Source organism: Saimiri boliviensis, chromosome 11 (assembly GCF_048565385.1).
Source record: "Saimiri boliviensis isolate mSaiBol1 chromosome 11, mSaiBol1.pri, whole genome shotgun sequence".
Lineage (NCBI taxonomy): Eukaryota > Metazoa > Chordata > Mammalia > Primates > Cebidae > Saimiri > Saimiri boliviensis.
This window is the reverse complement of record NC_133459.1, coordinates 87,202,166-87,228,776: the sequence shown is the minus strand read 5'-3', so window position 1 is coordinate 87,228,776 and position 26,611 is coordinate 87,202,166. Positions and strand designations below refer to the sequence as shown.

General features: G+C 38.3%; 1 protein-coding gene across 6 annotated transcripts in view; it reads right to left on the bottom strand.

The window, feature by feature from the left end:
* Nucleotides 1-26,611, bottom strand: part of LRRC8C (leucine rich repeat containing 8 VRAC subunit C) — a 138,481-nt gene that overhangs the window by 44,247 nt on the left and 67,623 nt on the right. For 5 of the 6 annotated variants that reach the window (XR_012512490.1, XR_012512486.1, XR_012512488.1 and 2 more), the window contains one exon: nucleotides 2,277-9,309. Coding sequence is in view for 1 of the 6 variants with exons in the window: in XM_074381152.1 (XP_074237253.1) it covers nucleotides 7,036-9,309 (2,274 nt within the window). In the remaining 5 variants the exon portion in view is untranslated. Of the gene's footprint in view, nucleotides 1-1,805; nucleotides 9,310-26,611 lie in introns of those variants that run through there. The other variant, XM_074381152.1, reaches the window with a different exon arrangement.

Here is a 26,611-nt window from a genome sequence, read left to right as displayed (position 1 = left end):
GTTGAGAGTGGCAACTCTGAAAACTAATTTTCATAAAGAAATTTAAATTACTAAAATGTAATTTATTCATACAGCCCAATAGACATGAACAGAACTCATAAGCTTATGGACATTTATTGCCCAAATGCATAGGGAGTACACCTTCACATTTTTGCACAGGTTTTCATTATTCTTGGACTAAATCATCTTAAGATGTCCAAAGCTGTCCAAAGATTAGAGTATGATTTTAACAAAATTGTCAGTCTATATTAAATTACCATAAAATCCCAAGAACCTTCTCAATCCAAAGTGAAGTAATGCTATATATTTTTGCCATATCAGCATCACTTCTGGGGAGTTTTTTTTTTATTTAGAAGAACTGTGGGGGAGATAAAAAAATGTAAAACTTTGAGGTTGCCTCTTTTGTGTCACTTTTCCTGTTACCTGATAAGAACTGAACAGTATTTTTTTTTTAATGGAAGAAGTCTAGATGTAACTCAAGTTGAAATAAAATTAATTCTGTAAAGGATTTAAAAATAAGGAGAAAGCCCATTTTCTACTTGTTCTCAAACTTTATAACAGAAAAATCCCTGAATCCCTGAATAATCAGAATGGCCAATTTGGTTTAGATGTTTGATAATATCATTGCCTACCTTGTATCTTTTATGCAAAATATTCAAACTGAAAATATTCTATCACTTATGATATGCCTGATCATATAACTATTTGGACTGAAATGTGTTCAAATACGTTTAAATGTGAAATCTACAGTATAGTCTGCATTCAAATATCCATACTCACACAAAATTTTGTATCTTATGAACAGCTTTCACTTTTTTCCTACTTGGATATTTAGGATGAGGTTCAAAGTTACATTAAGAAATATATGGGCCTTGTGCTCTGAGAGTGTAAATACTCCACTGAGTCTCAAATGAACTTCAATGACTTCCTTTTTATGCATTCACTTCTTCACCCAAACAAAACATTTACGTTGCTAGCCAGTAATAACTAATAACTAAATCAATTAAAAAATTTTCAGAGTTTATCTCAATACTCTGTATAAATGAAAAGACTAGAAGATGGGACAGTGGAGAATGGCAGTGGGCAGAGTTTTTTTTTCTGTATGTGCAGATTGCACTGAAATTGCCAGATGTCTCTAATCTATGGCATTCCTTAGCTGTTGTCTCCAAAATTTCTCCAGAGCTCTCACACTATCTCTTCTAATTTCTGCTACTCACATTTACATAGCCTCTCCCATCACACTTAGCACCCTTCCTTATCTCAACAATCCTTCTCCAGAGGGCTGATGATCAGTAAAATAAACACTATTAAAATATATGTAAAGTGAAAATTTAGCTTTGAAAATTACCCATCATTTCTCATGCATAAGAGGTCACAAAGTTTCCTTGTAGAGGGCTTCCCTAAACCTGGAGTGAATGTGGTTAACTAGAGGAGGCCTCCTAGCTGTGCAGCATCATTCTGATACCTTTAAGTAATCACAATCATTACTATAAGACTATTTACTGAAAGCTGAGCGGGACAGCCAATGTACAATCTGATCTGGCGAATGCACAGAAATTGCACTCCAGATTACATATTAAGGCACTAATTACTCAAATGAAACTCCAGGGGCACCCTAGGTAGATACAGTAGAGTGAATTAAGGAAGGAAATAGTTAGCCACAATTACAGAAACTAGCTCAACACAAAGTGAAAGAATGCATGCAGCTTATTTCCTGCAGAGAAAAGGGAGCCTTGGTAATAGTTTAAGAAATGCAAATGATAAACATGATTTCTAAAAATGAGTAAGAAAGGGACAAATCTCTATTTTAAGTTACAAAAACTACTTTATTTTTCTGTTTCTATGTACTACATATCCAAATAACATTAAGACATTTTATCATGAATTTGCACTATGACAAATCAACTTTCAAGCATTTTCTTGACTGTTTTAGAGGTTTTGCCAGCATTTGACACAATCTGAATACATACAGACAGAGTAAACAGGGTCAAAAAGAAAACTGAGTGAGCACATAAGGCATGGAGTTTGAACTCCAATAAAAATATTCATTAAAGAGGCAGAATGAGGTGGGGGGAGCGAAGAGAGGTATTCTGAAGAAAGAAACACATTTACATCACATTAAAAACCATGCATAGAAACTTATTATTGAACACGGTGAAGAAATTAAGTTTTCCAAATTTATATATCCACTTTTCAAGGTATTCTGATAAAAAAAAATTCCTTTGGGCAGGGAAAGACCCTCCTTTACCTCTCAAAAATGAACTTAAAGATGTTACCTTTATTGTGAGTGACTTCGGGAAGATGGAAGAGTGGATGCTTAGCTTGGAAGGCTGGCAGGACACTTTCAGAAGCATGTCACTGAGGCCTAAATCTCAAAAAATCATGGCAGGTCTGGTGAAGACTATCCAAGTTTTCTTGCAATGTTTCTAACTAGAAAGAAAAGAGAAAATCTTCTTGATCTTTTAGGCAGCCTCCTCACTGATAACCAAGCTGTTTTGCTAATTTGTTTTGCTAACTTGATCTTGTATGGAATGCTCTCCTGAGTTACTAAGATCCTACTAAAAATGTGACTGTTTGAATCACATTATCACATTCAGAATTCATAGGAGAATGGTAATTGAATCTTCATTTAGTATCTAAAAACAAAATGGAATTATATTGAAATTGATCTTACCTGTTCACGACTAATTATTGCTGACACTTTTCATATGATGGATCAGGAATGTTTGCTGCTTAAATAAATATATCATTTCCATTGATCAGGTATTTGGTATGAAATAAGAGGGCAAAAGAAACTACTTAAAGGATGGACTTTTCTTAGAAAATAAAAATAAATAAGAGCACAACTCTTCTTGGGGAAAGTGTCAATAAGAGATATAAAGATTCTGTCTTCTCTTTTTAAATATCAGAAATCCTGAAATAGCATATTGTAAGAATTTGTACTTCACTTATCCCAAGCTAACAAGAAAGATTTTTGTCTAAGACCCTCTCCACAAAGATGACTTGAGAGCCAGGTAAATGGCTACATCTAAACAAACTACTCATAGCAGATATGTTTTCCAAGCCTTTCTGAAAAAGCAGTATCTACTGCATAATATGCAATGTAAATTGTTAAAACTCCTTGAAATAGCTGGGAAATACAATGGCAGGGGAAGAGGTGGGTGGAGAATAACACTTGAAATATGAGATTTCACTGTACCAAGAATCTTTATATTAAAAGAGCTGTATTAAAAACAAAAGCAAATCAAACCCAACATAAAACAAGAAAATGCAGTAGTTTCTGAGGTGTGGTCTTGTTGGTGAGTTCCACTGGGATATATTTATATGCTCTCTTTCAACCAGACCATCACCAAACAATTGTTTGTTCTGTACTTAACAATTAAAACTGACCAGAAGGCTTATCCACCATGAGCTTCAAGCAGCCATAGGAGTTAAGAACACATATGGTGCTTTTATAGTTATACAAAGCAATTTTTTATGAATCCTATAGGGATTGGGGAAATAGAGCTATAGTAGTCATTCCTTTCTAGAAAGAGCACTTGTAAAATACAGAAAGTGATTAGGTAAATATCCCTCAATACTGAAATGATCAGTTAAAGAATTTTAGAAAAGTCAGCAGTTCATTACCTGAGTTTCCCATTTAAAGGCAAAATAGTAATTAAATGCTTTTTACTTAAGAAAGTGAACAAAAACTTACAATATTAAAAAGGGCCAGTGTCAGAAAATTTAGACTCAAACTTAATTTGAGACTTTCGAAGTTTTATAAAAGCTAATAGGAATATCTATGAATTTTCCTTCCTAGTTAAAACATGAAGTCGTAGAACCATACTGACTTACTGGATGTTATCAAAATTTAGGTTGGGGGTCAGCCTGCAAAATCATTAAAAAACAAATCAATATTTTTTGAAATTTTGAGCAAATTTTTACAAGTGATAAAAAATAAATTATTAGTGACTTCAGTTATGAACCCATAGGAGATTTTTAGTTAACCCCAAATAAAGACTTCAGCATAAACGTGATTTTTAACCTGAAGAGATCCCTTTTGAAGGGTAATATAGAAAGTAAGTAAAAATTTTATCCAGAAAAATAGTGCACCCAGTGTTTTGCCAGCAGTTACCTAAGCTTGTCTTTCAACAAGGTGTTTTTGTTATGCTCAACCATGGACAATCTGCCAATAAATTATTTGTTTAAAACAGACAGGGCCGGGCGTGGTGCCTCACACCTGTAATCCCACCACTTTGGGAGGCTGAGGCAGACGGATCACTTGAGATCAGGAGTTTGAGACCAGGCTGGCCAACATGGAGAAACCCCATATCTACTAAAAATATATAAAAAATCAGCCAGGTGTTGTGGTGGTCACCTGTAATCCCAGCTACTCCGGAGGCTGAGGCAAGAGAATTGCTTACACCCAGGAGTCGGAGGTTACAGTGAGCCAAGATTGCACCATTGCACTCCAGCCTGGGTGACAGAGCGGGACTCTGTCTCAAAAAAAGACAAAACAAAACAAAAAACAGGGCTATGTTTCTAAATACAATACATTGTTCAAACTCAGGATTCCAACAATATTCTAAAATTGAATATCATACAAGAACTATAACCATGTTATTATTCTGAACATACTATTTCAATTCCGGGTCTCAATAAATTAGCAAAATAACTATTCTAAAAGATTAACATAGAGCAGAAACTTAAAGCACTTTGGTCTGTATGATTAGATTATTAAACAAATGAAAATAATCTCTTTCCCTTTTTTTTTTTCTTTGAGATGGAGACTTGCACTGTCGCCCAGGCTGTACTACAGTGGCACGATCTCTGCTCATTGCAATCTTGGCCTCCTAGGTTCAAGCAATTCTCCTGCCTCAGCCTCCCAAGCAGCTAGGACTACAGGCATGCACCACTACACCCAGCTAATTTTTTTTTTTTTTTTTTTTTTGTATTTTTAGTAGAGATGGGATTTAACCATGTTGGCCAGGATGATCTCGATCTCCTGACCTCGTGATCTGCCCACCTCAACCTCCCAAAGTGCTGGTTACAGGTGTGAGCCACTGCGCCTGGCCAAGAATCTCTTTCTCTAATGCTTCGGCCCACCATGTATTGTAAAGTTTAAAACACAACTTAGGCACACATTTCTGAGGAGCAATTCTCATCATTGGCTTTTGTATACAACCCAAAGTAGCAATGAGTAAATTCACCCAAGGAGCAATTTTTTAAAACAACATTTTGAAAACCCAAAGCATCTTTCTACTTTCTTTCATTGTTAAGTCACAAAACTTACTTAAATCAGTTTAGAGCTCAGAAAATGGTCAATGTGAATTTGGTACATATAACAAAGTTCTCATAATCAGTAGTTCTGGTTCTGCATCAAGGGCATAAATAGCGCATTTCATTTTCCTGTTCTACATGCTTAATAGTCAGTGAAATATTTTGCCCAAGAGCCCATGCTATGTGGGATTTTAAGTACAAAGGAGAATAAAAGCTCTGCTGATGGTCAGGCAAAAATTACTGCTAAGCAACAACAACTTAGCAATTTATTCACACTTTAACAAACAATTTTCGATGAGAGATACATATTTTAAGCCAGAGAGCAGATAGAGTTCCTGTGCCTGTAGCACTAGTATTCACAGCAAGGGCAGGCTTGAGGGAAATCGATCAACATCTGGTCATCCCTTGGTATCATGGGGAATTGATTCCAAGATGCCCTCGGATACCAAAATCTGAGGATGCCCAAATCCTTGATATAAAATGGTGTAGTAATTGCATATAACCTATGCACATCCTCGCATATACTTAAAATCATCTCTAGGTAACTTATAATACCTAGAACAATGTAAATGCTATTTAAATAGTTGTTACGTGGTATTGCTTAGGGAATAATCACAAGTAAAAGAGTCTGTACATATTCAGTACAGATACAACTTTCTTTTTGAATATTTTCCATCCACAGTTGGTTGAATCCATAGATGCAGAACCCACAAGTACGGAAGGCTGACTGTATATACAAGTGGATTATTTTGTTCAACAGGCAAAATTTGAATAGATTACCACTGCCACACTGTGCTGAGAAAAGGAGAGGGCCTCCCTGCAGGACACCAGCTCTTTAACAGGGTGCTTTGGCAAATTTTTTCCCATCTGATGCAGCCACATATCAAGATATAAAAGTTGATTAAATTACTCAAAAACCAGGCTTCTAATTCTATAATTTTTAAATTTAATTACCCACAAGAATATTAAAATAAATCTAGGTTTTATAAGGTTGTTCACCAGTACTACATAGCAGTATTGAGATTAAGGTGGGAAGAGCCTCTGTATTTAGGTTTTAAATATTTTTAAAATGTTGGTAAAATGCAAGTAAGTTAAATGATAAATGACCAATTCAAACATATCGACCACTAAAGATTATTTTCTTCACTCACAAAAACCTTGTCTAAGGATAATGATAACTGTAAGGTATGTGAAATAATACAATTTCGGGTTTTGTTGGAGGCAGGAGAACATTTAAAATACTCTTACAATACGTGACAATGCACTTATGTGAAGTTCCACTGAATGAAGTTCTTGGCCAATGGAGAAGGCAGCTGGTATTAAAATAACTAGCACAGATTCCTTGATATACACACAATGAAAACAAAAATATGGACCCTGTACAGGTGTAAACAAGTTAAAAATGGCCTTGGCAAAATATCTTCCTCTATTTAAAAAATGTCAAAAAGCATGCAACTTATAATTCCCTCCTTTCCACAAGAATGAACTAAAAAAATGAAAACAAATGAAAAAAACCACAACAAATGGAATCATGTCTTTCTGTCAGTAGATAATAGATACGTTGTGTTTCAAGACAAATAAAACTTTAAAATATTAATATTGAAAAAATACAATTAAATTTTTATTAAAAATACATATTCCTTACTCAATCTTTGTGTACATTTTGTTTTGTGTGAAAAGGAAAAAAAAAATAGGAAAGGCATTAACACTACCTAATTATTCACACTGTATTTGGTAGAAGCGTGTTTCAGTCAAATTTTAACAAAAAATAAGTTACTCTGTTTTCATTTGCTCCCGGACATCGGAAGGCAGAGTTTCAAACAGAGCATCTTCCACAACTAAACCAGCTCGCTTCAGAGCCCGACAGTCGCCCAGTTCAGGAGGGAGGATTTCAAAGTGATTGCCTTTTACATCTAAGTAGGAAAGAAATAGTAAATTTCCAATTTTCGGTGAAAGTACAGATAGGCTGTTTTTCCCAATCTTCAGAGTTTTAAGTTTCTTGCAGAAGTAGAGTTCATCTGGAAGGCTTTCTACTTTGTTACACGTGATGGAAAAATACTGTAAACTTTGTAGAACTCCGATTTCAGGTGGGATAAATCGAATGTCATTGTAGGATAAGTCCAAGTATCGGATCTTGTTGCATAGGAAGAGGTGGGAAGGCAGTACCTCTATTTTATTGTGACTAAAGGACAGGCGTTCCAGGCTTGTGAGTTTCTTTATATGCTCTGGGATGTAGGTGATGCTGTTATGCCACAGTTTTAGCACTGTCAACTTTCTCAAGTGCTGAAAGCTAACGATTTCTTCTATAGATTTCAGATTGTTTTCCTTCAGGTCCAATTCCTGGAGGCTGAGTAGGCTGAACACAGCATGAGGAATACGCTCCAGGTCACAGTGGACGAGCTCCAGCTCTGTTAGATTGGTCATCTTCTTTAAGTTGTTGAGCATCACCAGCTTGGTGCCATCATTATGTATGCACATCTTCTGGAGATGGCTGGAAACATCAACAACTGCTTGAGGGATTTTGGAAACATTGCTTTTGATAGAGAGAATTTTAAGGCTTTTGAGATCCCGCAGAGACTCAAGGGTGACATTTTTGGAAATATCATGACTTAGAGAGCCAACCAGGTACAGTTCTTCCAGGTTTCGGAGTCCATACATCCAGGGGGGAAGCTCTCTCATATCATCAAACTTGACGCTCAAGACCTTGAGGTTTTCCTTCAGGAAAGAGAGAGCCGCACTGTGGATTTTGACAGAGCATTGGTGTAGAGAGAGTTCTTGAAGATTGTCTAGCTGTGCAATGGTGGCTGGTATCATTACATTCTTAATGATTTCAAGTTTTAGAGACTGCAACTCTGTGATTTCAAAAACAGTGTCTGGAAGGCCAGAGAGCATGATAAGAGGCAATTCCAGTCGATTATGGGCATTTGTCTGTAGCTTCTGTCTCAGTTTATCGGGAGTCCATTCATTATTTAAGTTCAGCTGCTTTAATTTGTTTTCACTGACTTCGGACAGGAACACTGCAAATCTCTTGGAATAAAGAGGGTCATACTGATCTATCATATGAAGCATAAAAGCAAAGTCATTTTTCACATCTGGAATATCATCAATTCCAGTCTCCTGCCGGACATACTCAAAGGAATATTCCCGTAGAGAACGGTAAAACAGCCAGTATAAGGTATAAAGGCACGTCAATCCATAGATACTGACAAAGCACAGATAGCAAAAGGAGAGTTTTGAGAACAAGTGTGCCATGGTATGATTGCAAGAGAAGTTTTTATATCCAGTCATGTCCTGAATGTCCACATTACAGTCCACCGTAAACTGGACCTTGGAAACCAGAGCGCTATTATATGCAATGATGATTAGGAATTTGATAACCTTAAGCACAGTCTGGCGAACATACATGGCATACAGAATATCGCCTTCTTCCACATGCAGCCTGAACTTCTTCACCTTCTCAAATAAGGCCTTCGCCTGCTCACCTTCCTTTTTATCCAGAGCCCCTGCAGTAGATTTGTCAACCACAAACTTCTCAGGAATGGACTTTAAAGACTGAGAGTTGACCAGGCTGCCTTCTGGACCAGACTGGATGGTGTTGGACCTGTTCATGTTGTTCTTCCTGTTGTCCTTTTCCTCTGAATCCTCCCCAGACACTTCAGATAAAGCTCGTGTGGTCCAAGGAGAGTCAAAACACTTCCCCAGAATGGAGATGAAATGTTCTATTTTGGAGCTGGAGCCAGGGAATTTGAACCAAAAATTACTGCAGAGCATAAAGACCAGGGTATGGATGAGGACCAGGTAAGGGAAATACTTGGCATACCAGTGGAGGGCTCGCTCGTAACACATCTGGTTTATAAAGCTATACTGCTGAAGGTCCAAATCCGTCTTCAGGCCTTTCATTTCCACAGTGATGGGGTTAGCAGGCGATGGTTTAGGTGGAGGCAGCGGGGTGGTACTGGCAACTGCTTGAGAAATATTCGAAAGGGAAGAGTGGTTTTGAGCAGGCTGCACTCTTTTCGGAAGGCAGATTATCTTGTCTTGCATGACCTGAAACACAGAAATAATATTTTCAAATTATATTACTCAAAGAGCTTTCATAATGTCATTACTGCAAAGAAAGCAGCAATAACATCCAATAAATGTCCGTTTTCTCTGCCTGGAGAATACAACATTCAATTTCAGGATGAAGATTTTATTCTTAGCTCATATATTGGAAAAATGAAGTATCTGACTCTGTTTATTGTGTCTAAGTTATGACATAAAACGGTGGTTTTTCACATAAGAATGACCCACAAGAAAATAAATATTTAGGGAACATTCATGTGTTTTTTAAAAAATTAGCAGCCAGGCATGGTGGTTTAAGCCTGTAATCTAAGTACTTTGGGAGGCCAAGGCAGGTGGATCACCTGAGGTCAGGAGTTTAAGACCAGCTCAGGCAACATGGTGAAACCCTGTCTCTACTAAAAATAAAAAAAATTAGCTGGGTGTGGTGGCGGGCACCTGTAATCCCAGATACTTGGGAGGCTGAGACAGGAGAATCGCTTGAACACCAGAGGTGGAGGTTACGGTGAGCCAAGATTGTGCCACTGTGCTGTAGCATGAGTGACAAGAGTGAAACTTTGTCTCAAAAAAAAAAAAAAAAAAAAAAATTAGCAATTCTCTCACTGAATTCTGGAAGAATCAGTCATCGTTCTGGGAAGTGTATCACTTTCTCAGACCTGGTCTTTAGTTAGATGTCCCCAAGAATTGTATCAGTCTGTGTATGAGAAGCAGAAAGACTAAAAAGGAGGAACTATGAAAGAAATTCCTGTCTTTATTGTTTTCCCTTTCTTTTTCTACCCATAGCCTAGACTATATGTATAGATTAATATAAATTAATTTAATATAATGGAAATTTTACTAAGCTTTTATAAAAACCACTCCTTCAGAGAGAGAGAAGAAAATACAGAAGTGTTCAACAGTAAAATTGTCTAGATTTGCTAGCTTTTCACAAAAAATGTTACATTGAGAATGACCATCTCTCTACAAATGTTTCAGTTTGTTGAAAAGAATATTAAGCTGTAAGAACATCCAGCAGACTCAAAAAACAGCAATTTGGGAAAGAGAATGAATGTATCCTTTTTGAAGATAAGGAATACACATTGAATCAACCTAGAGCAATCATCCCCAGGAGGCCCATGTAAGTGGAACTCTATGAAGAAAAAGTTGACAATTCAAAGGAATAATAACCACAGTATTCAGCAATGACATGTGGAATTAATAACACAGGGAAAGTCTATTTGTATCTTAAAATGTCGAACAGTTGAAAATCCACAATGTTTAGTGATTCTGCAACAGTGGCGATTAGTGATTTTGCAACATCAAAGTCCTTTATCTTGATTACAGGCATAGAAACTGAACCTGCCGTAAAGTGGTCTGCTATAGTGTAAGGTGACCACAGCTGGTGACAAGGGAACTAGCAACACACCATATAGAAACATGAAGCTGACGACAGAGTGAAGCACCCAACACTTAGTAAAGTGCCTGGTACATGGAAAACCACCAGTGTATATTTGCTGAGAAAGGGAATGAATCAAAAATGGCCAATAGCCCTTACACTTCAGGGTTGTATCCATCTGGGTGTGCAGGACACCTCTTCTATGGAAGCATATGAAGATGGTGATTACAGTGATGACAGCAGCAAACTTCCGTTGTGCTTAATGTGCAACTGACCATCTTTTCGCGTCATGAGCATTAATTCTGTTAACTGCTATCTCAATCGGATGAGAGCAAGTAGTCTTCTTATTTCCATTTTATAGAAGAGGAGACCGAAGCATGGACTCAGGTGAAGTAACTTGCCTGCGTCATCTAGCTTAGAATCACCTAGACCCAGAGCCCACATTCTTATTTTCCTGAATGTCTAGGAGTAAACCAAAAGGATCCCAATTTGACTTCATCTTAGCAAATTATTTTGCACAAGCAAGTCACCTTTTACAGAAAAGGCTTACTGCTTCCCATGTCCTATGCAGATAACAAGAAATGAGGCTATGAGAAGAGAGGAGGTTTCACTATAAGATTTATAAAGTTTTGTCTTGGAAGATAAAGCAGGGGGCAACTACTTACTATTTAAATCAAAAGAATGCAGGGCAGAACAACAAATGTGATTGCATTCAGAGGGTTTGGTGGCTACAGAGCTGTGAGAGTTCAGTTGTGGTCTTCAAACATTTCTATTACCTAGGGAAAAATGTTGAGTATGTCCACCCACTATATTTATATCTTCCTATAATTACTGCATATCCATATCAATCAATATGACAAATATTTAAAAAGCTAATTTATTTCAAATTTAAGATACAGATAAAAGTTTTCACTTTTATTTCACATCTCAATGGAGCATCCATCATATTTCTCAGGATTCAAGAACTATACTTTGGAAACCCCTGGCGGTGGGGGGAACACCAGGAAAAAGCCTAGACAAATGCTAGACTATCTTGAAGAAACATAAAAGAGAAACGACTATGAAATTCAGGGCTTGGGATCATGTTCCAGATGCTTTCCTGCTCATGGTCTCCTTTAATGCTCCGACAACCTGGGAAGTAGGCAGAGGGAGGGGGCCAGAGATCACCCGGAAAAGGAATGTGCTTCCTTGAGCACATTCTTCAAGAGTGACACCCTTGAACTGATGTGAATATGACATTGTTAACGATATGATGAAAATACACAGGAATCAGTGCAAAAGCAACATTAAACAGAAGGTAAAAAGGGAAGTGACTTCTTAAGGTGCTAAGTCCCTGCTAAGCAACTAAGGGGGGCCCATTTCTGTACCCCTGCCTGACCCCTCTCCCAGGCTTGCTCCTAATAGAAGATGGTGGACTTAAAGAGCTTGGCTGCTGTGTAGGATTTTAAGTTATGCACTGTACCAGGGTGCCCAGGTGAAGGGCAAGCATAGGCTGAAATCTAGCTTATACGCCTCACTCAGCTGTGTGCATCTGGGGCTATGTCCACACAGTGCAACTGTGTTCTTATACTTTTCACAAAAACATCTAATTGGCTGGAATCTGCCATGCTGGAGAAATAGGACACATTCTCTCCCTTCTACAGAAGAAACTGACCAAGGCTCAGAAACCTTCAGTGACCTGCACAAGTTCATGCAGCTAGGAAATGGCAAACAGAAATTTAAACCTGTCTTATCTTTCCAGCCTAGTGTTCTTCCACACTCCCTACATTCTTCTCATTTCACCTAGCTTCTGCAGGATGGCTTTGTAGAGAATGGTCCGGTGTAGGAGGCTTAAACCACAGGCAATCTGCAGACATACCTTTCACTCTTCTAACTTCATATTTCTCTTTCATTCCTTCATAAAGATATTTTTTGAAGTGTGCCTACTCAAATATCAGAAGAATAAAGACAGCAATCTATTTTCCAAAAGCTGTTAATCATCCAGAAATGAGCTTTGAATAGAAAAAAAATACTGGAATTTAGTCACTAAGAGCAGTAGCATCTCATGTTGCTGAGGGAACATATCACAACAAGACTCCTGCAGAGAGGCAGCTCTGAGTAGAATTCAAAAAGAATGTGAGGGCTGGCTGTCAAATCCAGGACTACAAAAAAGAAATAGCCAGGTTAGGAGGTCCACCAGTAAACAGTATGAAGATTTAAACAGTGAAATAGCTACAAGAGAGAGGAAGTTACCTTCCATGTTAAATAGAAACTGAATTTCTGAGCACTGCAATGTTGAGAAGAACTGGGAAAACGATCAGTATTTTCTAAGGGAAAAATAAGGAAAAAAAAAAGGCAGGCAGGCTTTTTTAAAAATTTTATTTTTTTTAAAAAAAGGTTAAATGGTGTTTTGACCATATCTTTGTAAGAGCAGCCTGTGAGAATTTGGAAGTTTTTGTTTTATCTTTGCTATCCTTTTGAGAAGTCCGCCTAGTCAGACCTATACTTCACATCTCTTTTTCTGTCCCCAGTAGTTTAAAGATCAGGGTGCAAAACAAGACTTAAAGAGAGGCTGCAAAACAAATTTCAAAAGAGTAATTGTAGGGTTTCAGGCTGTTGGTGCAGGACTAAGAAAAAGTGGTTGGAGCATGGGCAGGGAGAAAGTACCCAACCCAATCCCCTACTACAAAGCCCTGAGGCTCAGTTCATCACCAGCAGATCATCCACACACAGCATCACAGGGAGGAATTCTACCATTTTCTTTCAAGGACAACCTGCCTTTGGGGAAAAAAGACTTGAGAACAGAGCTAAATGGTGTCTTCATGTAGGAAGAGGGAGAGAAAAAGGGGGAAGAAATTGAGGAGGAGAGGTGAAGAAAAAAAAATCAAAATGAACAAGAGAACCCGATCCAAAAAAGCATCAAAGTGAGAAAAGTTAATATTCTAAAAGCTGCTATGAGAATTCTGAGGATTCTTAGAATGAAATGATTTATGGTAAGGAAAATGTCTAACTGCAGGAGGAGAGAGACACAGAAAAGAATGAGACACTGAAAGCAAGGGTCAGGTTAAGCTAAGGTACAAAGAGACGGCTAAACTACCTACTTCACATTGGAGTGAACAGGCTTGGAAGAAGGAGGAGGAGGTGAATTAGGAGAGCACAGACAGGCTATAACAGAAGAAGAAATTAGGTCAAGCCACCCAGCAGGTGGCTGGCATATATGCTCATTATTTCTATTTTGACATACAAATACCTTTCAATGTTTCTCAAACCTTTAGTAAAATCTGCTACACACACACACACACACACACACACACACACACACACACACCCCAAACGCACCTTTTATGAATGCATTTTGTAGAAATCACAGCAAATTTCATGCTGGGATCAAAGTTGTACAGAGTTTGCCTGGGATAGGTAAAAATCTCTAATCTAAATTATTTTCATGAAAGCAGAATCTGGGACCATGGGAACCTAATCCTTCCAGGAACTTGCCTGGGGGCATTAGACTGGAGTTTGACCCAATATCCTCTGGATCCTTAGGAACAACTAACATCCAGGTGCATAAAATAATCCTCAAGGCTTCCCAGTTAAAGTCCCTGGAGAAAAAAATGTACACATAAACTTCTTCCATGACTGTGATAATATCTATGCAGTACTTTTGGAAAAAAATCCAAGGGTTGCAATAATTGGTTGGATTCACTAAAATTTGATTCTTCAATTCTGATCTGCAAATCATCATGTTGAGAACACACAACAGCTATTTTTGAAAATATGAAAGAGGATCCTGAAGATTCTTCCTCAATTCTAAGATCAATGAAATAAACTGAACTTCTTGCTTTTGCTTTCTGTGGGAGAGGGGAGGAGTTTCAAGAGCAACATAGGCCAAAATTCAAGGTTCCTTAAAAAAAGAAACAACCCACCCAAACCTGCCTGAAAATGCTATTTGAATCTAGGAAGAGAAATCAAATATTTAAAATTTAACTGTCAGATTTAGAGGTTTTTTTTTTTTTTTTTTTTTTTTTTTTTTTTTTTTTTTTTGAGACAGAGATCTCACTTTGTTGCCCAAGCTGGAGTGTGAATGCACGATCTCGGCTCACTGCAATCTCCGCCTCCTGGGTTCAAGCGATTCTCCTGCCTCAGCCCCCCAAGTAGTTGGGATTACAGATGCCTGCCACCATACTCAGCTAATTTTTGTATTTTTATCAGAGATGGGGTTTCACCATGTTGGTCAGGCTGGTCTTGAACTCTTGACCTCAGATGATTCACCCACCTTGGCCTCCCAAAGTGCTGGGATTATAGGTGTGAGCCACTGTGCCTGGCCTTAGAGATGCATTTTAAATGGAGTATGTGCATATTTTATTGCATACTGAAATACCTTGAATGGTCAATGTTAAATTAGGGCCTTTTAATAGAAATTTTCACTATTTTAAGTCATAATATTTATGGCTACATTTTTGTATGATACATCTTTGGGGATGTTATTTGAGTCTTAGTCCTTTGTTAGAATCATTAAGACACATCAGCATGACACTTATTTAGGCAGTTGCCAGAGAAGTATGGGAGTGAAAAGCAGAACCCACCCTTGAAAACCAGTTGAAAAGGTACCACATTTGCATGAATGAGACACCAAGGGGCTGAGGTTAAAATAAAATAAAACCACTTAGCTTCAGAGAAACTGCCTGAAATAACAAAGAACAGATAAACAAAGCCAGCGTATCTATTACATGCCAGACATATAGAAAACAAATACTGAATTCTGAGTATGCCTCAGGAAAAGTTAATGGTTCTGGAGCAGTATCTGCTATGTGTCAGTTGTGGTTTGGCATATCAGTAAGAACAAAACGCTCTTCAAAGTCAAGCACAGGAGTGAGACAACTAAATCAGTCACTAGTGTGATCAGTGCTCAAATTTGTGCTTGTCTTTCACAATAAACTTTATCATCAAATTACGTAGATACAGGGAAAAAAAACCCTAGTAGTATTTTTGTTGGGATCGCTTTACATTTGTAAGGTAAGAACTGACATGATGTTGATTCTTCCTCTTTATGGTGTGTGTGCTTTCACTTGTTTGCATGTAATTTTGTGCCTTTCAGGAGTGTTTTGTAGTTTTCTGACCTAGATTTTACACATTATTAAGTTATATCTACATATTTTTTTGCTAGCATAAATCTTTTTTTTTAAATTTTTTATTTATTTATTTTTGAGACAGGGTCTTGCTCTGTTACCAGGCTGGAGTGCAGTGGCATGATCTTGGCTCACTGCAACCTCCACGTCCCAGGTTCAAGTGATTTTCCAGCCTCAGCCTCCTAATTGGCTGGGACCACAGGCATGCACCACCATGCCTGGCTAATTTCTATATTTTTTTGTAGAGATGGGGTTTTGCCATGTTGCCCAGGCTGGTCTCGAACTCCTGCACTCAAAACAATCTGCCCACCTTGGTCTCCCAAAGTGCTGGGATTACAGGCGTAAGCCACCACACCAGGACAAAACATTTATTTTTAACACAGAAGATAGAGTCTTCGCTTTCCCTTTTTCTATCCCCATTGCCTTTCTTTTGTAAGCTCTGGTAAGTTTGGCGTAGTTTCAGATCTCTATCTGCATATTTACATGTATATAATATAAACAGATAAGATCTTATTATATGTATTGTTCCTGCTGCACTGGTAATTTTTTCTCTATCTCCTTTTTCCCACTCAACCCTTTCTCAGCTGGTTAGGAAGATAGTGACTGTGTTTCTCTTCTTCTAGAGGTTATCTATACTTTCTTAAAGTGTATATTTAACGTTTTTAGTATCTCAACACCACTTCCAATATGTTGTAACTACCCACTGAACTATGCCAATTTGTTGTTCCCAGAGTTTGTTTTTGCTTTCTTTTGAAACATGTTTCTTTTTTTTTTTTTTTAACAATCTGTACTTGATTGCTTCTTCACATTTCTTTTTTTTTTAACACTCTGTACTTGATTGTGATTTATATATATACTAAATTATGAGTCAGAAGTTTTCTTAAATCCTATAACTTCCCCAAGGTTTCATTTTCCTTTTGGTAGAAGTATATACCTTAATAAATCTTTTTTTTTTTAATTACCTGATAGTCAGATGGCCCATTTTATTTATTATATATATATATATATATAATAAGTTCTGGATTATATATAAAGAACATGCAGGATTGTTGCATAGGTACATACATGGCAATGTGGTTTGCTGCCTCCATTCCCATCACCTAAAGCTGGCGTTTCTTCCCATGTTATCCCTCCCCAACTCCCTACCCTGCACTGTCTTTCCCCTCATCCCCTCCACCACAGACCTCAGTGTGTGATGCTCCCCTCCCTGTGTCCATGTGTTCTCATTGGTCAACATCCGCCTATGAGAGAGAACACACAGTGCTTGATTATCTGCTCCTGGGTCAGTTTGCTGAGAATGATGGTTTCTAGGTTCATCCATGTCCCTACAAAGGACATGAATGCATCGTTTTTTAATGGCTGCACAGCATTCCATGGTGTATATGTGCCACATTTTCCCTGTCCAGTCTATCATCGATGGGCATTTGGGTTGGTTCCAAGTCTTTGATATTGTAAACAGTGCTGTGATGAACATATGTGTGCATGTGTCCTTATATCAGAATGATTTGTAATCCTTTGGATATATACCCAGTAATCGAATTGCTGGGTCAAATACAATTTCTATTTGAGGAAGTGCCACACTGTCTTCCACAATGGTTGAACTAATTTACACTTCCATCAACAGTGTAAAAGTGTTCCTATTTCTCCACATCCTCTGCAGCATCTGTTGTCTCCAGATTTTTTAATAATCGCCATTCTAACTGGCGTGAGATGGTATTTCAATGTAGTTTTGATTTGCATATCTCTAATGACCAGTGATTATGAGCATTTTTTCATAAGTTTGTTGGCCTCATGTATGTCTTCTTTTGAAAAGTGTCTGTTCATATCCTTTGCCCACTTTTGAATGGGTTTGTTTTTTTCTTGTAAATCTGTTTTAGTTCACTGTAGATTGTGGATATAAGCCCTTTGTCAGATGAGGAGATTGAAAAAATTTTTTCCCATTCTGTTGCTTGCCGGTTCACTCTAATGATTGTTTCTTTTGCTGTACAGAAGCTCTGGAGTTTAATTAGATCCCTTTTGCATATTTTTGCTTTTGTTGCCAATGCTTTTGGTGTTTTAGTCATGAAGTCCTTGCCTATGCCTATGTCCTGAATGGTTTTGCCTAGGATTCCTTCTAAGGATTTTATGGTGTTAGGTCTGATGTTTAAGTCTTTAATCCATCTGGAGTTAATTTTAGTGTAAGGTGTCCGGAAGGGGTCCAGTTTCTGCTTTCTGCACATGGCTAGCCAGTTTCCCAACACCATTTATTAAACAGGGAATCCTTTCCCCATTGCTTGTTTTTGTCAGGTTTGTCAAAGATCAGATGGTTGTAGGTGTGTGGCGTTGCCTCCGAGGTTTCTGTTCTGTTCCATTGGTCTATATCTCTGTTTTTGTACCAGTACCATGCTGTTTTGATTACTGTAGCCTTGTAGTATAGTTTGAAGTCAGGTAGTGTAATTCCTCCAGCTTTGTTCTTTTTGCTTAGAATTTACTTGGCTATGCGGGCTCTCTTTTGGTTCCATATGAAGTTTAAGGTGGTTTTTCCCAGTTCTGTAAAGAAGGTCTCTGGTAGCTTGATGGGGATAGCATTGAAACTGTAAATTACTTTGGGCAGTATGGCCATTTTCACAATATTGATTCTTCCTAACCATGAGCATGGAATGTTTCTCCATCTGTTTGTGTCCTCTCTTATTTCATTGAGCAGTGCTTTGTAGTTTTCCTTGAAGTCCTTTACATCCTTTGTTAGTTGTATTCCTAGGTATTTTATTCTCTTTGTAGCAATTGTGAATGGCAGTTCATTGTTGATTTTTTTTGGCTCTCTTTAAGTGTGTTATTGGTGTATAGGAATGCTTGTGATTTTTGCACATTGATTTTGTATACTGAGACTTTGCTGAAGTTGCTTATCAGTTTCAGGAGATTTTGGGCTGAGACAATGGGGTCTTTTAGATATACAATCATGTCGTCTGCAAAGAGAGACAATTTGACTTCCTCTTTTCCTAACTGAATATCCTTTATTTCTTTTTCTTGCCTGACTGCTTTGGCTAGAACTTCCAATACTACACTGAATAGCAGTGGTGAGAGAGGGCATCCCTGTCTAGTGCCAGATTTCAAAGGGAATGTTTCCAGTTTTTGCCCATTCAGTATGATACTGGCTGTGGGTTTGTCATAAACAGCTTTTATTATTTTAAATATGTTCCATCAATACCTAGTTTATTGAGAGTTTTTAGCATAAAAGGCTGTTGAATTTTGTCAAAGGCCTTCTCTACATCTATTAAGATAATCGTGGTTTTTGTCTTTGGTTCTGTTTATGTGGTGAATTACGTTTATAGACTTGTGTATGTTGAAACCAGTCTTGCATCCCCGGGATGAGGCCTACTTGATCGTGATGGATAAGCTTTTTGATGTGCTGTTGCAATCGGCTTGCCACTAGTTCATTGAAGATTTTTGCTTCTATATTCATCATGAATATTGGCCTGAACTTTTCTTTTCTTGTTGAGTCTCTGCCAGGTTTTCGTATCAGGATGATGTTGGTCTCATAAAATGATTTGGGAAGGATTCTCTCTTTTTGGTTTGTTTGGAATAGTTTCAGAAGGAGTAGTACCAGTTCCTCTTTGTATGTCTGGTAGAATTCACCTGTGAACCAATCTGGACTTGGGCTTTTTTTTTGGGTGGTAGGCTATTAATTGCTGCCTCAACTTCAGCCCTCGTTATTGGTCTAATCAGAGTTTCAACTTCTTCCTGGTTTAGGCTTTGGAGGATGCAAATGTCCAGAAATTTATCCATTTCTTCCAGGTTTACTGGTTTATGTGCATAGAGTTGTTTGTAGTAATCTCTGATGGTGGTGTGTATTTCTGTGGAATCTGTGATGTCCCCTTTATCATTTTTTATTGCATCTATTTGATTATTCTCTCTTTTCTTTTTTATTAATCCGGCTAGTGGTCTATTTTGTTGATCTTTTTGAAAAACCAGCTCCTGGATTTATTGATTTTGTAAAGGGTTTTTTGTGTCTCTGTCTCCTTTAGTTCTGCTCTGATCTTAGTTATTTCTTGTCTTCTGCTAGCTTTTGAGTTTTTTTGATGTTGCTCCTCTAGCTCTTTCAGTTTTGATGACAAGGTGTCAACTTTAGATCTTTCCTTGTTTCTCATGTGGGCATTTATTACTATAAATTTTCCTCTAGACACTACTTTAAATGTGTCCTAGAGATTCTGGTATGTTTTGTCTTTGTTCTCGTTGGTTTCAAAGAACGTCTTTATTTCTGCCTTTATTTCATTGTCTATTCAGTCAACATTCAAGAGCCAGTTGTTCAGTTTCCATGAAGTTGTGCGGTTCTAAGTTAGTTTCTGAGGTCTGAGTTCTAATTTGATTGCACTGTGGTCTGAGAGACTCATGATTTCCGTTCTTTTCAATTTGCTGAGGAGTGATTTACTTCCAATTATGTGGTCAATTTTAGAGTAGGTGTGATATAGTGCTGAAAAGAATGTGTATTCTGTGGATTTGGGGTAGAAAGTTTTGTAAATCTCTATTAGGTTTGCTTGGTCCATGTCTGAGTTCAAGTCCTGGATATCCTTGTTAATTTTCAGTCTTGTTGATCTGTCTAATATTGACAGTGGAGTGTTAAAGTCTCCCACTATTATTGTGTGGGATTCTAGGTCTCTTTGTAGGTCATTAAGAACTTGCTTTATGTATCTGGGTGCTCCTATATTGGGTGCATATATATTTAGGATCTTTAGCTCTTCTTGTTGCATTGATCCTTTTACCATTATGTAATGCCCTTGTCTCTTTTGATCTTTGTTGGTTTAAAGTCTATTTTATCAGAGACTAGGATTGCAACTCCTGCTCTATTTTGCTCTCCATTTGCTTGGTAGTCTTCCTCCATCCCTTTATTTTGAGTCTTTGTGTATCCTTGCATGTGAGATGGGTTCCCTGAATACAGCACACTGACGGGTTTTGGCTTTTCATCCAATTTGCCAGTCTGCGTCTCTCAACTGGGGCATTTGGCCCATTTACATTTAAGGTTAATATTGTTATGTGTGAATTTGATCCTGCCATTTTGATGCTAGCTGGCTGTTTTGCCCATTAGTTGATGCAGTTTCTTCATTGTGTCAATGCTCTTTACCATTTGGTACATTTTTGGAGTGGCTGGTACTGGTTGTTCCTTTCTGTTTAGTGCTTTTTTCAGGAGCTCTTGTAAGGCAGGCCTGGTGGTGATGAAATCTGAGCAATTGCTTGTTCATAAAGGATTTTATTTCTCTTTTGCTTATGAAGTTTAGTTTGGCTGGATATGAAATTCTAGGTTGAAAGTTCTTTTGTTTAAGGATGTTGAATATTGGCACCTACTCTCTTCTGGCTTGTAGGGTTTCTGCTGAGAGATCTGCTGTGAGTCTGATGGGCTTCCCTTTGTGGGTAACCTGACCTGTCTCTCTGCCTGCCCTTGGCATTTTTTCCTTTATTTCAACCCTGGTGAATCTGATGATTATGTGCCTCCGGGTTGCTCTTCTTGAGGAATATCTTTGTGATGTTTTCTGTATTTCCTGGACTTGAATGTTGGCCTGCCTTGCTAGTTTGGGGAATTTCTCCTGGATAATATCCTGAAGAGTGTTTTCCAGCTTGGATTCATTCTCTCTGTCACATTCAGGTGCACCTATCAAATGTAGATTATGTCTTTTCAGATAATCCCATATTTTCTTGGAGGCTTTGTTCATTTCTTTTTACTCTTTTTTCTGTAATCTTTCCTTCTTGTTTTATTTCATTGAGTTGATCTTCAATCTCTGATATCCTTTCTTCTGCTTGTTTGATTCAGCTATTGAAACTTGTGTGTGCTTTGTGAAGTTCTCATGTTGTGTTTTTCAGCTTCATTAATTCATTTATATTATTCTCTAAGCTGTTTATTCTCATTAGCATTTCATCAAACCTTTTTTTAAGGTTCTTAGTTTCTTTTCTTTTCTTTTCTTTTTTGAGATGGAGTTTTGCTCTTGTTACCCACACTGGAGTGCAATGGCGCGATCTTGGCTCACTGCAACCTCTGCCTCCTGGGTTCAGGCAATTCTCCTGCCTCAGCCTCCTGAGTAGCTGGGATTACAGGCACACACCACCATGCCCAGCTAATTTTTTGTATTTTTAGTAGAGACAGGGTTTCACCATGTTGACCAGGATGGTCTTGCTCTCTTGACCTCGTGATCCACCCACCTCGGCCTCCCAAAGTGCTGGGATTACAGGCGTGAGCCACTGCGCCTGCCCAAGGTTCTTAGTTTCTTTGCATTGAGTTAGAATATTATCCTTTAGCTCAGAGAAATTTGTTATTACCCACGTTCTGAAGCCTGTTTCTGTCAATTCATCAGACTCATTCTCCATCCAGCCTTGTTCCCTTGCTGGGAGGAGTTGTGATCCTTTGGAGGAGGAGACACATTCTGGTTTTGGATATTTCCATCCTTTTTGTGCTAGTTTCTTCCCATCTTAGTGGATTTATCTACCTGTGGTCTTTGTGGTTGGTGACTTTCAGATGGGGTCTCTGAATTGACATCCTTTTTATTGCTGATGTAGTTCTTTCTTTGTTTCTTCATTTTCCTTCTAACAGTCAGGCCCCCACCTGCTGTAGGATTGCTGAAGGTCAACTCCAGATTCTGCTTGCCTGGGGATCACCTGCAGCAGCTGCAGAACGGTAAGCGTTGCTGCCAGTTTCTTCTTCTGTTATCTTTGTCCCAGAAGGATACCTGCCAGATGTCAGCATGGGCTCTCCTTTATGAGGTGTCTCTTTGGTTATAAGGGGATCGGGGACGTGCTTGAGGAGACAGTCTGTCCTTTATAGGAGCTTAAGTGCTGAGCTGTGAGCTCCATTGTTCTGTTCAGAGCTGCTGGACAGGTACGTTTAAGTCTGCTGCAGCGGAATTCATAACTGCCTTTTTTTTCCCCAGGTGCTCTGTCCTGGGGAGATGGGGCTTTATTTATAAATTCCTGTCATTCTGCTGCCTTTTTTCAGAGAGGCCCTGTCCAGCAAGGAGGTAACATAGTCACAGTCTGCCAGCAGAGGCATCGCTGAGCTGCCATGGGCTCTGCATAGCTGCTGTGTGAACTTCCTTGTAGTTTTGTTTATAGGGGTACAGTTAGAACTGCCTCAGTAATGGCAGCCTGCCTCAGTAATGGCAGACTATTTCTGTAATGGCGGACTGCCTCAGTAATGGCGGATGCCCTTCTCCCCACAGAGCTGGACCATCCGGGTCCAGCTGTGCTTGCTATCAAACTCTCAATCTAGAGTGTTTCAGATTGCCGGTCTTTGTGGGGGTGGGACCAGCTTAGCCGGATCACCTGGCTCCCTGTTTTAGTCGCCTTTTTTTCAGTTGATCAGGTGACTCTGTCTCTGAGGTGTTCCAGTCGCTAGTTGAAATGGCATCCGGATTTGTGTGAGTTTTTGTGCAGAGACACTCTGTGCCGGCCAAAACAACTGCGCTGGAGACTCATGGCACTCTGCTGCCCAGGAATCTCCTGGTCTGTGGGCAGTAAAAATTGATTTGGAAATGCAGTGATCACTCACCCTCTGCATTTTCTCTGGGAACTGCAATCCAGGGCTGTTTCTATTTGGCCATATTGGATACTCCTTAATAACTCTTAATAAAAGTCTGTGGATGGGAAACTCACATATCCTTTTAGACTGACAATTTCTATATGCTTTCATTCTTCAATAATTACTTGGTAAGTTATAAAATTCTGTTTTGATAGTAATTTCCTCTCAGCATTAAAAAATATTATTCCATTTTCTCTGGCCTATTTTTTTTCTGATGAGAAGCTTTCTGTCAGTTTGTGTTCTTTACTGAGCAATCTATTTTTAAGGTAGCATTTAAGATTTTACCTTTAGTCTCAGGATTTTCTGCAGGTTCACTTTAATTTTGAATGTATGTGGATTAATACATACATTCAAAGGCTAACTTTCTTCAATTTTGGGAGCTAACAACTTGACTTTCTTCAATTTTGGGAAATTGAAGCAAATATTTCTTCAAATATTGCTTCGTCCTTTCTTCCATTTACTTCTACAATTCCTATGAGATGTATGTTAGTTTCTCTCAGTCCATCTTCCATGAGTGTGTGTTCTGATTCCTGTCTCTCTGGCTGAGGTCTGGGTAAACCCAGAACTCTTGTTTAATTCATTACTTCTTTATGCTACTGAGTACAGTCCAATTATTCTAACTGTTGATATTTTATAATTTGTTGACTTTATTTCCAAGATTTCTAAATTTGTTATATCAGCTCTTAAGTCATATCTACCAACTTTATTGATTGATTGAGATAGGGTCTTGCTGTATTGCCCAGGCTAGAATGCAGTAGTGTGATCATGGCTCACAGCAGCTTCAAACTCCTAGGCTCAAGTGATCCTCTCACCTTAGCCCGCCATGTAGCTGGGACTACAGGAGTGTGCCACCATGCCTGGCTAATTAAAAATTTTTGTTGTAGAAATGGGGTCTTGCCATATTGCTCAGGCTGGTATTGAACTCCTGGACTCAAGTGATCCACCTACCTTGGCCTCCTAAAGTGCAGGGATTACAGGCGTTTGCCACCGTATCAGCTCCTACATTTTTAAATGTTATGTCTTGATCTGTTTAACCACTTTCTGTATATTTATTTTAAATTCATTGTCATCTGGTTAAAACTTAAGTTCATCTTGCATGAATTTGTGTTCCAATTATTAATTTTGCTAATAGTCTTTCTTAACATAGTTGTTTTCATGTGTTCTGGGTCGTAGACACATCCTGACTAGGCATATAAGTTTTCCACTGTTTCTCTTGAGTGTCCTTTTGTGGTTTCCTGCACCCAGTCCCCAGGCCCCCAGAGTCCAACATTAGGTCTTATCATGGTGTTTTGATGTTCCACAGTGATGTCAGAATCTCACTGAGTCAGTCTGGGAGACAGTGGACAGGCTGACTTGTTTTCTGATTGGCAGGCACCTTAGTTGCACAATTTCCTCTGAAGTACTGGCTCCGGCATCCAGTTAATCAGTATATTTTTTCAGCTTCTTTTTGGGAGTGGGACTTCTGGCTTGAAACAGTGACCAGGCTCCCATCTGTTATCTTGCTTGGTGCATTTACGGTTCCCTTTACTGGCAGGAGCTGAGCTCCTGGCTGCTACTGCTTAGTTTTGGGTAAGAGCCCAGCAATTGATTCAGACTCATTCAGCATTCCATTTGTGCTCCACAGAAATGTTCCTCTTGCTTTGGGGTCCATGTATGCATTTTTATTTTTTTTTATATCTATCATGACTATACACATTGTACAGAGACTGTTTTGAATTGTAACACTTGTTTTACCATCTTTTGCAGACGTGTATATTTTAATATAAAAATTAGTCAAGACAAATTAACATTATGAAAAATTGCATTGCTTGGGTAGTGCCACACAAGGTAAACTTATAATGACAAATTCCCTCCCCCCAAAAAGGCTGAATTTCTTTACACATGTTCCACCAACAGCATATGAAAATACTTACTTTCTTATATCCTCGACAATAAAGTCCATTGTTCTTTTTCTATGACCTATAATCCCCAAATATTTTCTCCAACTTGTACCTGTTTTTTATTTTTATTTATTATAGAGATGGGTTCTCACTATATTGCCTAGGCTAGTCTCGAATTCCAGGCTCAGGTGATCCTTTTGCCTTGGCCTCCCAAAATGCTGGGATTATAGGCAGAGCCACCACTTTAGACTTTAAAACACAGTTATGATTATTATAGGAAGAGAAAGAAAGAAAATTTGCGGTGTATGATAAAATAGGTGGTACCATTCTAACATGTTAACTTGTGATGCAGATATAGTCTATAGATTGTGTCTTATTCTTTAAAAACAGTGCTTTGACTTGGTTACAGCAGGTTTGATCCAAATAGGTAGAGTGGAGCCACGAAAAGGCAAGTGTCCAATATGAGGCAGTTAACTTTATGCTTCATTTTCCTCCCACCTCATTGATTCAAATGTATGTAGTACCTAAGGGTTCTACCCTGAAGTTGATCATCTAGATTTGTCCCCAGTCTGACAGAACAAACCAAATTATCTCTGTTGACCTAAGAAGGATATAGCAAGAAACACATCCCAAAGATCTATTCTCCAGGGATTGTCCAGAGATTCCAAAAGCAGACTATCCTTTACCAACAGAAACATATTGGACATTTACTATCTACTATTTGGTTGGCATAAAAGTAATTGCCGTTTTTGCCACTGAAATTAATGGCAAAACAAACAAACAAAAAAACACAATTATTTTTGTGGCAACAGAATACATGCTAAGTATCATAGGAAAACCAAAGAGGCATAGCCAGTATTTGCTGTTCTAAAAGCACTTGCAATCTTGGTAGAGGGACATAAAAAGCCACATGAAAAATCAAATGAAAGTTCAAATAAGGCAATATGTACAGCAAGAACTCAGGCGTGGAGTAAGCAGGGAAGGCTTAGTGGAGTAGAAGTAACTTCATCTAGGACTTGAAACTATTCGGTTAGAGTCTGTGGTTCCAGAGGCAGGAGCAAAGGATGCATTTGGGGAGAGAAAGGGAGAATGACTGAAAAGATGGGGTATCACTCTTCCTTTCTGTGGTAGACCCATTTCTCTTAGGCAAAGGTATAGATACAGAAGGGAAAGGAATTAACTTTCATGTCACTAAATTATCAGTTAATGTACAAACTTGACTAAGCACTTTCCCCAAGAAACAAGATCCTTGAGGACAAAGAAAGCACTCACTGTACAAAGGCATGAGATCGACTCCCTCATGATAGAATTAACTCTGAAAATGTAGACTGTGTTTCAAGGCTGAACTAGTGAAAATATTTTAAGTACAAAAAATGTTGGTGAGAATGAA